The sequence below is a fragment of the Lithobates pipiens genome, unplaced genomic scaffold, assembly GCF_037356315.1.
Source record: "Lithobates pipiens isolate NorthernLeopardFrog02 unplaced genomic scaffold, aLitPip1_a1.2 Scaffold_16, whole genome shotgun sequence".
Taxonomy (NCBI): domain Eukaryota; kingdom Metazoa; phylum Chordata; class Amphibia; order Anura; family Ranidae; genus Lithobates; species Lithobates pipiens.
This window is the reverse complement of record NW_027507748.1, coordinates 427,545,959-427,562,577: the sequence shown is the minus strand read 5'-3', so window position 1 is coordinate 427,562,577 and position 16,619 is coordinate 427,545,959. Positions and strand designations below refer to the sequence as shown.

The window sequence follows — 16,619 nt, the reverse complement described above, 5'->3', positions numbered from 1 at the left end:
AGCTCAGTTTATTCAAATTTTTGTTATTCAGTCACTTATCATTCAGAGGCACTTGGACACTTCATATACTTATGAATTCCAACAAACATTTCCATATATCAGCATCATTATTATTTATTTAAACATATGATAAAATAAAGAATTAGAAAAGAGTGAACAGTTGGTTGTACGCTCATTGATGATAAAAAGTCCTTGCTTTAGTTTGCTTTTACTCTAGAGTTTACAGTTTACAAAAATGATAACAAAAGATCCATGGTGCTTAACAACCTGAGACACTCCAAAGCTCACACATGCTTCCTCCAGGAGACTCACTTCAGAGCTGATGGTCTGCAGAGACTCTGGGACAGCTGCTTCCCGGAGGTCTACCATGGTTGCTCCGCCAGTTCTAAGTCTAAGGGGGTCAGCATAATGATATACTCCACGACACCGTGGAAGTTCCTGGACCAGTGGAGCGATATGGAGGGAAGGGCCCTGTTTGTGAAGGGCGTCCTGGGTGGCTCCATGGTCACGTTGGTGAACTTGTACCTCCCCAACACTGACCAGGTGGGTTTTCTGGAATCCACCCAATGAAACTACAGGTCTCTGCCAAGGGAAAGGTGATCCTGGGGGGCGACATGAACTTTACCATGGACCCTACCTTGGATACATCCCAGCAGACCTCACAGATCTCCTATGCAGCACTTAAGTGCTTAAAGAAAAATGTATATTCTTTCCAGTTGGTGGATGTCTGGAGGATCCTCCATCCCACCATGAGAGATTATACTTTCTATTCGCACCCCCATGACTCTTACACCAGAATCGACCTATTTATGCTGCCCCAATCTCTTCTCTCAAGGGTGGGAGCCACCTCTATAGGTGCTATTACGTTCTCATGCCATGCACCCGTATTCGTGGATATAGACATTTTACCCCCGGTCCCCAAACAGTGGCATTGGAAATTGAATGAAACCCTGATCCAGACCCTGGAGGTCGTGGCGGAGGTCTCTAGGGAGCTGAGGAATTTCTTTGCCTCAAACTCAGATTCTGGTAGTTCCCCCCTGATAGTCTCGGAGGCCCACAAATGTTCCATCAGGGGTTTGCTGATAAGGATTGGAGCGAGATTCAAGAAAGAGAGATCCCAGCAAACGCTTGATCTTTTGGATAAAATTAGGGCCCTGGAGGCCACCCACAAACAAATGCTGGCCGCCCGGACGCTGGCAGAGCGCACCACTTTGAGAAACCAGCTGAAATAATTGGCATTGATCAGATCCAAAGCCATTATTGCGAAGCGTAAAGAAACATTTTAGGAACATGGCAATAAATGTGGCAAGATATTGCCTAGGGCGCTGCAGCCACAATGGGCTCGGGCCTTTATCCCCGAACTAAGGGGGGAAGGAAACGCTAGGGTACATGCCACGGGGGACATTGTGGAACTATTCCACAAGTATAATGCATCAGTATATAACCTACCGCAGAAGTCTACAGAGAAGGATAAATCCTCAGAATGGGAAGACATTCAAAACTATCTGTGCAAATCAGGCCTACCCCAGTTGCCGGATGAGATCCTGGTGGCGTTGGAGGCTCCCCTGACTGGGGATGAGATAGCGCAGGCCATGAACCACATTCAGAACCACAAAGCCCCCAGCCCAGACGGCTATACGCTTGCCTACTATAAGACCTTTGGGGGTCTCCTGGGGCAGCACTCGCGGCTTTTAACGAAGCCGGGGAGGGAGTGGCCCTCCGAGGACACCTTACGGGCATTCATCACGGAAATTCCCAAACAGGGCAAGGACCCCCTTTATTGCCAGAATTATAGACCTATATCCCTCCTTAACATCGACCTTAAGATTTTCACTAAGGCTCTCTCTTTGCGTTTGACGAAATGGATCCCCTCGCTGGATCACTTGGATCAGGTCGGTTTCGTGCCCTCAAGAGAAGCGAGGGACAATACCACAAAGGCCATTAAACCTCATCCATGTGGACAAAATGCAAAACATCCCAATGCTTCTCCTCTCGACCGATGCCGAAAAGGCGTTTGATCGCCTGAACTGGCCCTTTCTTTTCTAGACCTTATGCCATGTGGGCCTGGGCCGGCGGGCAATGAATTGGCTAATGGCAATTTACTCGAGACCCTTGGCTCGAGTGAAGGTTAATGGCCAGCTATCTCCTTCTTTTGGAATATCAAACGGAACGAGACAGGGCTGCCCCCTGTCACCGTTGATATTCATCTTGACTCTAGAACCTCTCCTCTGGACAGTAAGGGATAACCCTGACATCTCAGGCCTCCATCTAAGTGACACTAGGGCCCCTAAAATCGCAGCCTTTGCTGACGATTTACAATTTTTTATAACCAATCCAATAGTATCGATACCGAATCTTCTGGTGGAACTACAGAAGTACGGAGCACTTTTTTTTCTTTAAAGTGAACTACTAGAAATCGGAGGCGCTAAATGTATCCCTGGCAACCCCAATGGCAAGATTGCTGAGGGCTAAGGGCTAATTGATAGAACTAGCATTAAACACCTAGGCATAAACTTACCATCCAAGATGGAGGAAGTCTTCCCTCTGAATTTTCCCCCCCTGCTGACCAAAGTTAAAAAAGGACCTCCAGACCTGGCTGAAGGGCACGTTCTCTTGGTTTGGACATAGCAGAATTATAAAAATGAACATTATGCCAAGATTCTTGTACTATCTGCAGGCCCTCCCAGTAAAAATTCTGAGCACCTATCTTAAAGCGATAAATCGAGCTCTAACCATGTTTATCTGGGCCCAAAAGCCACCTAAGTTAGCACAGTCTATCCTGCGTCTCCCAAAGTTGAGGGGAGGTATGGCTCTCCCTGATGTGCACCTGTATCATAAGGCAAGAGTCGTGGACTGGATGGATCCAGGTGGAGCAGTGCCTCGTGGGAATGGAGCTGGGGGGATTGCCCTGGTGTCAGAAGGACATCCCCGGTAGGTTATTACACCACACTACGGTGGGGAAAACGTGGAGGACAATCCAAAAGCTGGGCAGAGAACATTCAGTCACTCCAAGCCCCTCCCCGCTTACGGCACCGATTGGGAATCCGCCCTTTGGCACGGGTCTCCACGATCCTAGTTTCCGGACTTTCAGCAAAGTAGGCAGATCCCAACTCAGCCACTTTATCAGCAATGGTAGGTGGATGACCAGGGATCTTATCATTGAAGACCCTCTCCTTCAGAATCTCACCTTTTGGCAGAGGCTACAATTTGCCCACTTCATAGGATCCCAGCCTGCCCCAACACCATACGAGAGGGATCTGACAGCTTTTGAGCTGCTATACTCGGAACAAGAGCCCGTTCATCGCGCAATCTTGCTAACATATCAACTCCTTATAGCCCCCCCAGAAGGGTACAGACCTCCGTACATAGCCCAATGGGAATGGGACCTGGGTATACAGCTTACAGAGAGACAGGTGGAGAGGTTACTCATCTTCACATATAAGAACTCAGTGTGCACCAACCTGCAGGAATCCGGGTTCAAGGAATTGTCTAGGTGGTACTATACCCCAACCAGATTGCACAGGATGTTATTGCCCAAGTGTTCGGACCGATGCTGGAGATGCGGTGAGGAAGCGGGCTTGCTCCTCCACATTTTCTGGTCCTGTAAGGCTATCTCCCCATTCTGGACGGTATCTTGCAATGGTTCACTGACCGGGAGTTGACCAGGACCCCTGAGTTCTTTCTTTTACACCACTATGAAATCCCGGGCAGGGCTTATAAGAAATCGATCCTTCTTCTCCTGATCACGACGGCAAAAAGCTGTATCTCCCTGTGGTGGAAGCGGGCGGAGCCTCCGGGAGTAGATGTCTGGCTGAAGAAAGTGGCAGAGCTCCACAAATTGTAGGATCTTGTAGGAACAGAAGGGGGTCTGAGAGACCATTATCTGAAAAAGTGGTACCACTGGCTGGAGTTCTACTATTCAGAAGAATATGCAAGACAAATGGTGTAGGCTGCCGGCATAGGCTGGTGGTCTCGGATGAGCGCCGGTGTTCCGGTGGGGAGACCAAGAACAGAATAGTTTCCCCTCAACCCCCCCTTTTTTTCCACCCCCCCTTTTTTTCCATCCCTTCTTCCTTCCCTCTCCTACCTATCCCTTTGAATGGTCCGCAGGCTTCATTTTCAGTCCTCCTACCTTGGGGATGACCAGGGAGCAGTACCTTAATCCCTTTTAAAAATCCATGGAATGATTACTGACGTAAGTGGAATTTGGAGTGTGCCTAGGCTGTTCAGGGAACATTCCTACGTATGTATCTAGAGAATGGAGTTTCCCCTGCATTAGCCATTATCCAAGGTTTTGGGATGTGGTCATATATGGTTGGGTTGTACGCAATGTTTTCAATCATTTCTGCAATGACTAATGTACAATCATATGTCTGTATCTGCCTCTTTAACCTCTATAAATAAAGAATTTATAAAAGAAAAAAAAATTACAACAAACCTGTTAACACTTTAGCCTTTAATATATACTTAAATAGAAGTACCATCCCAATCAGTGAAAATGAAGGTAGTTTTTGTTACTTCAGGATAAAATCCTGCTAATTCTGGACATGAGATACCTGTGGTTTACAATAAGCGAATCTTATGTTTAAAGTGAGGCTTTATTCCAGTATCATGTCTTCATTACAAAATACATAAATTATACAACAAATCCATCAAAATTTTAATCCATGTGGTTTACTTGTCTCATTATCTATTCTATTCAGCCAAGATAACCACACATGATGCATTTATTCTAGATAATGTGATTTTAGAGAGTCTAATTTCTCCAGAACACCTGCTTTTCAATGGAACTAATAGAGGAGCTATTTTATTGAACACTTAATGGGTATTACTTTAGTGAGTGACTTAAATCTTATTTTGATTAAGAACATCAACATGGAAAACCATTATAAAAAATAATTTATCAGATCAGCTAAAAATAGTTAAGAAAATGTCCCTGCTTTTCACTTTACAAATATTGAATGATAACTCCATGGCAAAGTATTTAACCATACTAATAAGTTTGTAAAAAAATGATAAGAACTTTTTGGTAAACTTATAAAAAAGCAAAAAAATTCTAAATAATCTAAGCAGCGCTCCCATCAATTTAGCACATTGACATGAATATACATAATTAGATTGTATATATTCCCATATAAATCAAATACTGCTGCTGCTAAATTCATATTTTTAAACAGTTCATATGCTCAAAGATATATAAGTGCTGAAAAAACAGACAAGTCCGTAAGAAGGCTGTAGAGGGTGAATCCCATGGATATTGGTAGAAAATGAGTGCACTTCACACAAAATCCTCCACAAGGTGCTCCACACATCCCCCAAGGGGTTAAACTCACCAGAAAGCCATGTATAATGAGCCTTACTCCAACTATCAGATCAGCAAATCCACTTCTGATTTACACTTCCATCATCCGGCAGTAGGCAGCAGAGAGTTACTTATACTGAGCCTTACTCCAACTATCAGATCAACACCTCCACTTCTGGTTTACACCTCCGTTATTCAGCAGTAGCAGCAGCACATAAAAAGAAACAGACTCCACATCAAGTAGATCCTTTTGTTTCGTTTTATTTAGACTAAAAACAGTTTCTATCTCGGCAAGTGAAGTAGGCACTTAACATTGCCAGTAATCCTTTAAACAGTCAAAAATACGCAAAGCACAGCTGATCCCACAGCAGATCACACATTCAGATGACACAATGTAATGTCCGCCAGCCCTGTTCCTATTGTGTGATCTAATACATCAATCCGGCAAATACCTGGGTCGATTCTCCACTCACACATGGGCTCCTGTTCCCTTGCTGTAGTTGTCCAGGTTTCAGCATGCACAAGCGTCACTTCCGGTTGCCGCAAAGCCACTCCCTAACCCGTTTTGTCACTAAGACTTTGTCAAAGTCTTAGTGATGAAACCGGTCAGGGAGTGGCTTTGCGGAGACTGGAAGTATATTCATATATATATAATTATGTATGTTCATGTCAATGTACTAAGTTGATGGGAGCGCTGCTTAGATTATTTTGAATTTTTTTGCTTTTTTATAAGTTTACCAAAAAGTTCTTATAATCTTTTTAAATGTTTTTATACTGTCTTTGAAGTAGCTGCTGTTTTAGGTGCAAACCAACAATTATTATATGTTGAGTGTGACTCTTGAACCCTTAGCGCTGAGGTGGGCGAAGTAGAGGAGTGCATTTTTTTGTCTTCTCCCTCATTGTTATACTAATAAGTTTGTTTTAAAAAGAAGAAGTAAATTTACAAAAGCTAAGTGGATATTTATTGGCTGTCATAAAGAAATGTTACAGCTCCAGTTTATCAGCAGTAGGGATGAGCCGAACAACCTCCAGGTGCAAACAGAACATGCAATCAGGCAAAAAATTTGTTCGAACATGTGAACACCATTAAAGTCAATGGGACACGAACATGAAAAATCAAAAGTGTTAATTTTAAGGGTTAATATGCAAGTTATTTTGATAAAAGTGTTTTGGGCCTGGGTTCCTGCCCCAGGGGACATGTATCAATGGAAAAAAAAAAGTTTTAAAAATGGCAGTTTTTCGGGAGCAGTGATTTTAATAATACTTAAATCCAAACAATAAAAGTTAAATATTCCTTTAAATTTCGTACCTGGGGGTGTCTATAGTATGCCTGTAAGGTGGAGCATTTTCCCGTGTTTAGAACAGTCCCTGCACAAAATGACATTTCTAAAGGAAAAAAAGTAATTTAAAACTACTCGCGGCTACAATGAATTGTCTATGGGAGAAATCAAAAGTTCTAATTTTAAAGGCTTATATGCGTGGTATTGGCATAAAAAAGTGTTTGGGGATCTGGGTCCTGCCCCTGGGGACATGTATTAATGCAAAAAAAAGTTATAAAATGACTGTTTTTTCAAACAGAGGGACTTGGATCTGGGGGTCCCCTTGTTAAAGGGGGCTTCACGATTCTGATAAGCCCCCTGCCCGCAGACCCCCCACAACCACCGGGCAAGGGTTGTGGGGTTGAAGCCTTTGTCCCCATCAACATGGGGACAAGGTGCTTTGGGGGGCTACCCCAAAGCACCCTCCCCATGTTAAGGGCATGTGGCCTGGTACAGTTCAGGAGGGGGGGAGTGCTCTCATCCCCCCTCTTTTCCTGTGGCCTGCCAGGTTGCGTGCTCGGATAAGGGTTTATTATGGATTTTTGTGGGGACCCCCTTGCCATTTTTTTTAAATGCTGGCGCGGTTCCCCTTAAAATCCATACCAGACCCTTGGATTTTGAGGGGGACCCCTAAAAAAAGAAGCATGCTGCCACCGATCTGCCTCCATGGGAGGCACCTGCCGTAATTACCGCCTCTCGGGTAACAGCTCTTTTATAACTGAGGGTGGAGCCACACAATGATATTGCCGGGTGATCCCACCCCCTTCTGACACACGGGCACATCCCTATGGCTTTCCCATAGCATCAGAGAGGGTGGGGCCACCTGGTTATCTAACCAAGTGACCCCCGCCCCCTCTGACGATTTTGCGTGCTCAGATAAGGGTCAGGTATGGATATTTGGGGGGACCCTAAGCCATTTTTAAAAAAAATTGGTGCAGGGTTCCCCTTAAAATCCATACCAGACCTGAATGGTCTGGTATGGATTTTGAGGGGGACCCCCACGCCATTTTTTTTACATTTTGGTGAGAGGTTCCCTTTAATATCCATATCAGACCTGAACAGCCTGGTATGGAATGGAATTTGGGGGTACCCCATGCATTTTTTTTTAAATGTTGGTTCAGGTTTCCCCTGTGGGTGAATCCCATGCCTTTTTTTGAATGACTTTTATGTGTATTGCCGGGACCGACAATTCATTATAGTTGTGAGTACTTTTAATTTACTTTTTTTTTCTTTAGAAATGTAATTTTGCTCTTGGACTGTTCTAAACATGGGAAACATGCGCCACTTTACATGCATACTACAGACACCGCCCGGGTATGAAATTTAAAGTAATATTTCACGTTTATTGTTTCACTTCAAGCATTAATAAAATAACTGCTCCCGGGAAAAAACTTTTTTTTGCACTGATACATGTCCCCTGGGGCAGGACCCAAACAACTTTTATGTCAATACCATGTATATATAAGCCTTTAAAATTTTAATTTTTAATTTCTCCCATAGACTTTTAAAGGGTGTTCCGCGTCTTTCGAATTTGCCACAAACACCCCAAATTGTTTGCTATTCGGTGAACAGGCAAACACCCGATGTTCAAGTCAAACTTACGTTTGACTCGAACATCGGGCTCATCCCTAATGTTAATAATGTGTCTGAAGAAATTGTGAAGCAGGCTCGCTCTCATTTTTTAACCTAAGCATTTAATAAAATGATAATGACAAAAATGTGTTGTTTAACCACTTTCAGACCGGACCATTTTGCTGGTAAATGACCAGAGGTCTTTTTACACTTTGGCACTGCGCTGCTTTAACTGGTAATTGCGCGGTCATGCAATGTTGTACCCAAACAAAATTTGCGTCCTTTTCTTCCCACAAATAGAGCTTTCTTTTGATGGTATTTGATTGCCTCTGCGATTTTTATTTTTTGCGATATAAACGTAAAAAGACCGCAAATTTTGAAAAAAAATGATATTTTCTACTTTTTGTTATTAGAAAAATCCAATAAACTCAATTTTAGTCATACATTTAGGCCAAAATGTATTCAGCCACATGTCTTTGGTAAAAAAAAAGTCAATAATTGTATATTTATTGGTTTGCGCAAAAGTTGTCACATCTACAAACTAAGGTACGTTTTCTGGAATTTACGCAGCTTTTAGTTTACGACTGCCTATCTCATTTCTTGAGGTGCTAAAATGGCAGGGCAGTACAAAACCCCCCCAAATGACCCCATTTTGGAAAGTAGACCCCCTAAGGAAATTGATAAGAGGCATGTTGAGCCCATTGAATATTTTATTTTTTTGCCTCAAGCGATTGAATAATGACAAAAAAATTTTTTTTTTTTTTTTTTTACACAAAGTTGTCACTAAATGATATATTGCTCACACATGCTATGGGCGTATGTGAAATGACACCCCAAAATAAATTCTGCTGCTTCTCCTGAGTACGGGGATACCACATATGTGGGACTTTTTGGGAGCCTAGCCGCGTACGGGGCCCCGAAAACCAAGCACCGCCTTCAGGCTTTCTAAGGGCGTAAATTTTTGAGTTCACTTCTCACTACCTATTACAGTTTTGAAGGCCATAAAATGCCAAGATGGCACAAAACCCCCACAAATGACCCCATTTTAGAAAGTAGACACCCCAAGCTATTTGCTGAGAGGCATGTTGAGTTCATGGAATATTTTATATTTTGCCACAAGTTGCGGGAAAATTACAAACTTTTATTTATTTATTTTTTTTTTTCACAAAGTTGTCACTAAATGATATATTGCTCACACATGCCATGGGCATATGTGAAATGACACCCCAAAATAAATTCTGCTGCTTCTCCTGAGTACGGGGATACCACATATGTGGGACTTTTTGGGAGCCTAGCCGCGTACGGGGCCCCGAAAACCAAGCACCGCCTTCAGGCTTTCTAAGGGCGTAAATATTTGACTTCACTCCTCACTACCTATTACAGTTTTGAAGGCCATAAAATGCCAAGATGGCACAAAACCCCCACAAATGACCCCATTTTAGAAAGTAGACACCCCAAGCTATTTGCTGAGAGGCATGTTGAGTCCATGGAATATTTTATATTTTGCCACAAGTTGCGGGAAAATTACAAACTTTTTTTTTTTTTTTTTTTTTCACAAAGTTGTCACTAAATGATATATTGCTCACGCATGCCATGGGCATATGTGAAATGACACCCCAAAATAAATTCTGCTGCTTCTCCTGAGTACGGGGATACCACATATGTGGGACTTTTTGGGAGCCTAGCCGCGTACGGGGCCCCGAAAACCAAGCACCGCCTTCAGGCTTTCTAAGGGCGTTACAGTTTTGAAGGCCATAAAATGCCAAGATGGCACAAACCCCCCCCAAATGACCCCATTTTGGAAAGTAGACACCCCTAAATTTAGGGGTACACTAGTGAGACTAGGTAATAAATGGCGGGTGCCCTGAAACTATAAAAAAATAACTAACCAACCAGCGTCACCTGTAACAGTTATATGGTGATCACTGGTGAAAGGGTTAACTAGGGGGCAATCAGGGGGCTTTATGCGGTAGTATATGGGGGTCCCTGGCGCTATAAAAAGCTGCGGCGAACCTAAATACCTACCTGCCTAACTAGCGTCACCTGTGACACTAATACAGCGATCAGAAAAACGATCGCTTATTAGGCTGGGTTCACACTGGAGCGATGCGGGAACGCCACGAATGCGCGGCGGGTTCCCGCATCGCATGCCTCCCGGCGGCAGTTCACACTGCCCTATGCGAACTGCTGGGAGTGTCAGTGAAATGTTACTGACACCCCCAGATCAGTTCGCATATCGCAGTGCGATCTGCAAACTCGGATCGCATGGTGTGAACACCCATGCGATCCGATTCTGCTGCGGGCCAAAAAAAGGGTCCCGTGCGAATTTGCGGCGGGTGCGGCGGGTGTGGCGGGTGCGGCGGGTGCGGCGAATGGCTGAACTCGAATCGCACAGAGATCGGATGTGATTTGCACTGCAGTGCGGTGCGAATCACATCCGTTCTCAAACCGCTGCAATCTGAACCCAGCCTTAGTGACACTGGCGACGGGGGGTGATCACGGGGTTAAACCTTTATTGGGGGGGTTAGGGGGGTACCTTAGAACTAAAGGGGGCTAACCCTAACTGCCCTAACAGTTATTAGTCACAAATGACACCCGCCGGGTGATCAGGGGGTTAAACCTTTATTAGGTAATAAATGGCGGGTGCCCTGAAACTATAAAAAAATAACTAACCAACCAGCGTCACCTGTAACAGTTATATGGTGATCACTGGTGAAAGGGTTAACTAGGGGGCAATCAGGGGGCTTTATGCGGTAGTATATGGGGGTCCCTGGCGCTATAAAAAGCTGCGGCGAACCTAAATACCTACCTGCCTAACTAGCGTCACCTGTGACACTAATACGGCGATCAGAAAAATGATCGCTTATTAGGCTGGGTTCACACTGGAGCGATGCGGAAACGCCGCGAATCCGCGGCGGGTTCCCGCATCGCATGCCTCCCGGCGGCAGTTCACACTGCCCTATGCGAACTGCTGGGAGTGTCAGTGAAATGTTACTGACACCCCCAGATCAGTTCGCATATCGCAGTGCGATCTGCAAACTCGGATCGCATGGTGTGAACACCCATGCGATCCGATTCTGCTGCGGGCCAAAAAAAGGGTCCCGTGCGAATTTGCGGCGGGTGCGGCGGGTGTGGCGGGTGCGGCGGGTGCGGCGAATGGCTGAACTCGAATCGCACAGAGATCGGATGTGATTTGCACTGCAGTGCGGTGCGAATCACATTCGTTCTCATAAACCGCTGCAATGTGAACCCAGCCTTAGTGACACTGGCGACGGGGGGTGATCACGGGGTTAAACCTTTATTGGGGGGGTTAGGGGGGTACATTAGAACTAAAGGGGGCTAACTCTAACTGCCCTAACAGTTATTACAGTCACAAATGACACCAATGCAAAAAAAAAAAAAAAAAAAATGACATTGGTGTCACTGTGACTGGGGGGCAGGAGTAATTGGGGGGGTGATCGGGGGGTAAAGGGGGGGTGTGAGTGTGCCTGGCATGTTCTACTGTGTGTGTAGAGTGTTGGTGCAACTCACCGATCCGCTCTCCTCCGTGTCGGAACGGAAAATACCGACACGGAGGAGAGAATACATCACTTCCTCTCCTGTGTTTACATTACAGGAGAGGAAGTGATGTCACCGGGGATTTCCATTCGTCGAGAGCGATCGCGAGGGGGTGGCCATGAATGAATGGCCGCCCCCTCATCCCGGATCGCTCTCGAAGAAATGCCGACCGCCGCAGGCACCGGGGGGGGGCCCGATCGGGCCCCCCACCCGCGGGCAGGCAGGGACTTATATATACGCCCATATGCCTGCCCGTGCCATTCTGCCGACGTATATCGTCGTGCGGCGGTCGGCAAGTGGTTAAAGATTACATGATTCATTTTATTCCTTTGAACTTTAATAGATATAAAGACATGGCATTTAATAAGCAGCAAATGTGTCCAATGGGGAGCAAACTGAATCCAATGTGGCACTTCGTAGTAGGAATAAATAGAGAAAGCATTAATAACATGAATGCTTAGCAAAATCAAAATGGTGAATGTTAAACAACTCAGGATCACTTTTGCCATATTAGAAACAAAATGAATATTGCTGAAACCAGAATTTATCATTGAAGAACGGAAAATTAGGATGTGCTGTGAGGAGAAGTGTGAATGTGACATGGGGAATGTGCTGTATAACTATGCTGAAAGACCACTTTGCCATTTGTGGACATGTTAGCTGTGAATTATTGCAATCATGATCATCTGGCACGTATACAACAACTGTGTACATAACAAAAATAATTATAAAATTCAAAGAAAAACCTTCCTACCCTTTGTTTTTAAATAGTTGCCATAATGGTAATCTATTTATAAAATAAAACTGCTAATGAACTCCCAATTGCTTCTAATCCCGGAGATAAATCAGCCAGAGAGTCTGTGGAGGTCTCTAGTGGATCATAGACAATAGCTAACATCTTTATGTCATTTAAAGTAAATCTGTGGCCAGGCTATAGATGTATTTAAACAAGCATACCAAAAAAGAAAGTTTTTAACAATAAAACAATATCTCACTAATGTCTGTGGCTGTAGGCACTGTGAAGCAATTCATCCTTAAAATTCACATCAGAAGTCCTTATCCCTTGGAAGCTCAGCTGACCCTAATCCTCCCCTGATCTTTGTATATATTAGAGGCAACAAGGCTGGGAGGTTGTTGGGTAACTGCTGGGGGGTGGTGAGCTGAGCTGCTGAGAAAAGTCTTTGAACAATTTCTGTCTGTATTTACTGCTACTATAAATATGCAATGCATTGAATTTCTCTTGTCTGGTTACATATTCACTTTAAGGTCAATTTTCTATGTGTAATATTCAGTACATCATTTAACAGTCTGCACAGTATGCTATGTTTTTTATCCAATGTTTATAAACAAATCGTAATCTAATCTTTCTATTAATTTTATTAGAAACATGTTTATGTGTTACTTATCAGTACCTTTTCTGTTTTAATTCTTTGTGATATTGGAGTAAATCGTTGATCAAGTTCAAACAGCTTGCGTTCTACTATCTTCTTGCATTCATTACCATGGTTCATCATTAGCTCTGTAGCTTGGTCATGTACTAATTCCACCTTCGGCTGAATATCATTCAGCTCAGACTTCAGTAGCTGCAGCACAACACCAGAGAAAGTCAGAAATCACTGATGAATATGATGAAAATGGCTTCAGATGAAGTGTGAATAATCAAAGCACATTTTCTTTAAAGCTGCTGAGATAAGGTACAATTGCAAGCATGTTCTAACATTGGTGAGCTGCCTGTTTCATTATGCTGCAACACAGTGCGTATTTACTTGTTAATTTAACATAGTCACACATCACAAAGTCAGTACAGACAAACCTTGCCAGCGTTAATAGTCTTCATGTCATTGGGGTTAATTTACTAAAGTTAGAAAATGTTCATTTAGCTCAATGCACTTCAATGATCCAATTCTGTGAAAAGGAAATCCCTGTGCTTTTTTTTTCTTTTCATTTTACTGCTCATGATTAGCTGATTTAAGTGAATAGTAAATGCAGCTCATCGGTCTTATTTAACATACTTCCGTCTCCTTTTTGCATTTTCCACCCTAATTCCCCGTACACACAATTGGACTTTCCAACAACAAAACCGTGGATTTTTGTTCGAAGGATGTTGGCTCCAACTTGTCTTGCATACACACGGTCGCACAAATGTTGGCCAACTATTATGAACGTAGTGACGTACAAGACATATGTGAGATCTCCATTATGAACGCTAGTTATATCTCCAGCTCATACTTGAACTTTTGTACGATGGACTTGTGTACACGTGATCGAAAAGTCAGACAACAAACATTTGTTGGTGGAAAGTCTGACAACAAATGTTTGATGGAGCATACACACAGTCAAACTTTCTGTCAACAAGCTCACACCCAACATTTGTTTTCAGAAAATCTGATTGTGTGTATGAGGCATTAGAGTTCAACTATTTAAGACCCCTTCAAACTATTTCATTGTGAAAATGCACATTACATGTGCTGTTGCACTGTTTTTCCGTTTATTTTGAACACTTCCACTACGCACCTTTAATGCAGTGCACTGTCACACAAGGTAACACAGTACTGTGCATTGTGGTGTGCTTTATTGGAAAAAGGGTGCAGGTTTGTCTTTTTTACCTCTGGTGTGTTGATAATCCATTAAAATGTAATGACTTAATGCTATGCACATTAAAATGCAACAATACATTTACACAATACACCAGAATGGATAGGTGTAAAGTCAACCTTAAACTAACTGACACCACATATACAAAATATACTGTACTTGTATATACACTATATTGCGAAAAATATTGGGACATCAGCCTTTTCACACATGTGAATTTTAAGGGCATCCCAATCTTAGTCCGTAGGGTTCAATATTGAGTTGGCCCACCCTTTGCAGCTATAACAGCTTCAACTCTTCTGGCAAGGCTGTCCACAAGGTTTTGGAATGTGTATGTGGGAATGTTTGACCATCCTTCCAGAATCACATTTATGAGGTCAGGCACTGATGTTGGATCCCAAAGGTGTTCTACCAGTTTGAGGTGAGGACTCTGTGCAGGCCAGTCAAGTTCCTCAACCTCAAACTTGCTCATTCATGTCTTTATGGACCCTGTTTTGTGCACAGTCATGGTGGAACAGGAAAGTGCCATCCCCAAACTGTTCCCACAAAGTTGGGAGCATGAACTTAACTGGCGTGCAAAAAGTCCTGACCTCAATCCAACAGAACACCTTTGAGATAAATTAGAGCGGAGACTGTGAGCAAGGCCTTCTTGTTTCACATCAGTGCCTGACCTCACAAATGCACTTCTGGAAGAATGGTCATGCATTCCCATAGACACACAACTAAACCTTGTGGACAGCCTTCCCAGAAGAGTTTAAGCTGTTACAGATGCAAAGGGTGGGCCAAGTCAATATTGAACCCTATGGACTAAGACTGGGATGCCATTAAAGGCTAAGTTCACCTTTTTTTTCTAAATTCCAGCTACCCTATGCACCAATATATCATTCATGTACTTTTTGTGCAAAAATATCAGTTTTTCATAAAATCTACAGACATGTACCTTACAGTCCTCCATCTATGATTTCAAATGTATCTATTGCTTCTGTCTTACTTCCTTACCGACTATAGGTTGACACAGGAAGGAGCTGACCAGCTGATCTCATTAGCACACACCCTGCATCATCCACCCTCCCACTCTCAGCTGCACATTTTTTAAATGAAATGCAATCAATCAGTGATCACCCTTCTCACTAAATACACAATCAGATTGCATAGTGTATGGCCATCTTTATACAAGTACATAGAAGAGAGTGGACAGAAACACTCAGCTGCCAAGCCCTGTTCAAATCTCTGCATAGTTGGAACTCGCATTCCCACGTGCTTCTTTTTTTTTTTTTAGTGAAGTGGGGAGGTGTTTTGGAGCATTTTCACTCATCGCACATAGGGAAGCCCATCCACCCGAATGAGCTGCCCTACACACAGCAATCGCCCCCAAAGAAGCTTCAGAACTTTTTTTTAGAGTGGAGATTGGTGCATTTTTACGGTCATTTTTGGTGCAGCAAATTTCTGAAATGCAAGAAAACACACAGATGTGAATGAAGCCTCATTGTTCTTGTGTTAATGCACCAATTTCACTTTCAGGCCCCATTCACATCTAGCTTAGTGGGAGTGAACTTTTGTGGCTCATTTTTCCTGTGACACGCATAGGGCAGCATGTTGGTTACATGTGGTTAATTGAACATTTTGCCATTTTTTGGGTTGAGTGTAACCCACTAAAAGTAATAATTAATTAAATATATGTTAAAAAATGGCAACATTTATTTATCTAAAAGGCAAAAATAGAAAGTTTAAATGGACTAAAGTTTGATACCTTCAGGGTCTCTTCCCTTTGTAGTGACTTTTGTTTGTCCACCTCATCTAGTAATATTTCAGAACGGTACATCCAAGCTGTAATGCTAGCAATACCTTGGTCAAAAGATTCCATTTGTTTTTGATATTCCTGAAAAAATAAATACGTTCAAATAAACCATGCCAATACTGTACAATCTGCTATGATACTGAACTTTGCAAAAATGTAAATAAAAAACAATGGGGGTTATTTATGAAAGGCAAATCCACTTTGCAATGAAGTGCACTTGGAAGTGAAGACACTCTAAATCTGAGGGGTAGATCTGAAATGAATAGAAGCTCTGCTGATTTTATCATCCAATCATTTGCAAGCTAAAATGCTGTTTATTATTTTCCTTGCATGCCCTCCTCGGATCTACTGCGACTTTACTTCCAAGTGCACTTTCAGTGTTCTTTCAAGTGCACTTGCAGTGCAAAGTGGATTTTCCTTTAGTAAATAATCCCCAATGTCTTACATATAAACTTAACTCCCTATTTTGGCTTTG

General features: G+C 43.1%; 1 protein-coding gene across 5 annotated transcripts in view; it reads right to left on the bottom strand.

Annotated features, from left to right (window-relative positions):
• The window catches only part of DMD (dystrophin), a 3,436,004-nt gene that overhangs the window by 1,842,503 nt on the left and 1,576,882 nt on the right, over window positions 1-16,619 (bottom strand). For all 5 annotated transcript variants that reach the window (XM_077482558.1, XM_077482560.1, XM_077482557.1 and 2 more), the window contains 2 exons: window positions 16,097-16,225; window positions 13,164-13,334 (listed from right to left, as the gene is read on the bottom strand). In XM_077482558.1, the coding sequence (XP_077338684.1) occupies window positions 13,164-13,334; window positions 16,097-16,225 (300 nt within the window). The remainder of the gene's footprint in view (window positions 1-13,163; window positions 13,335-16,096; window positions 16,226-16,619) is intronic.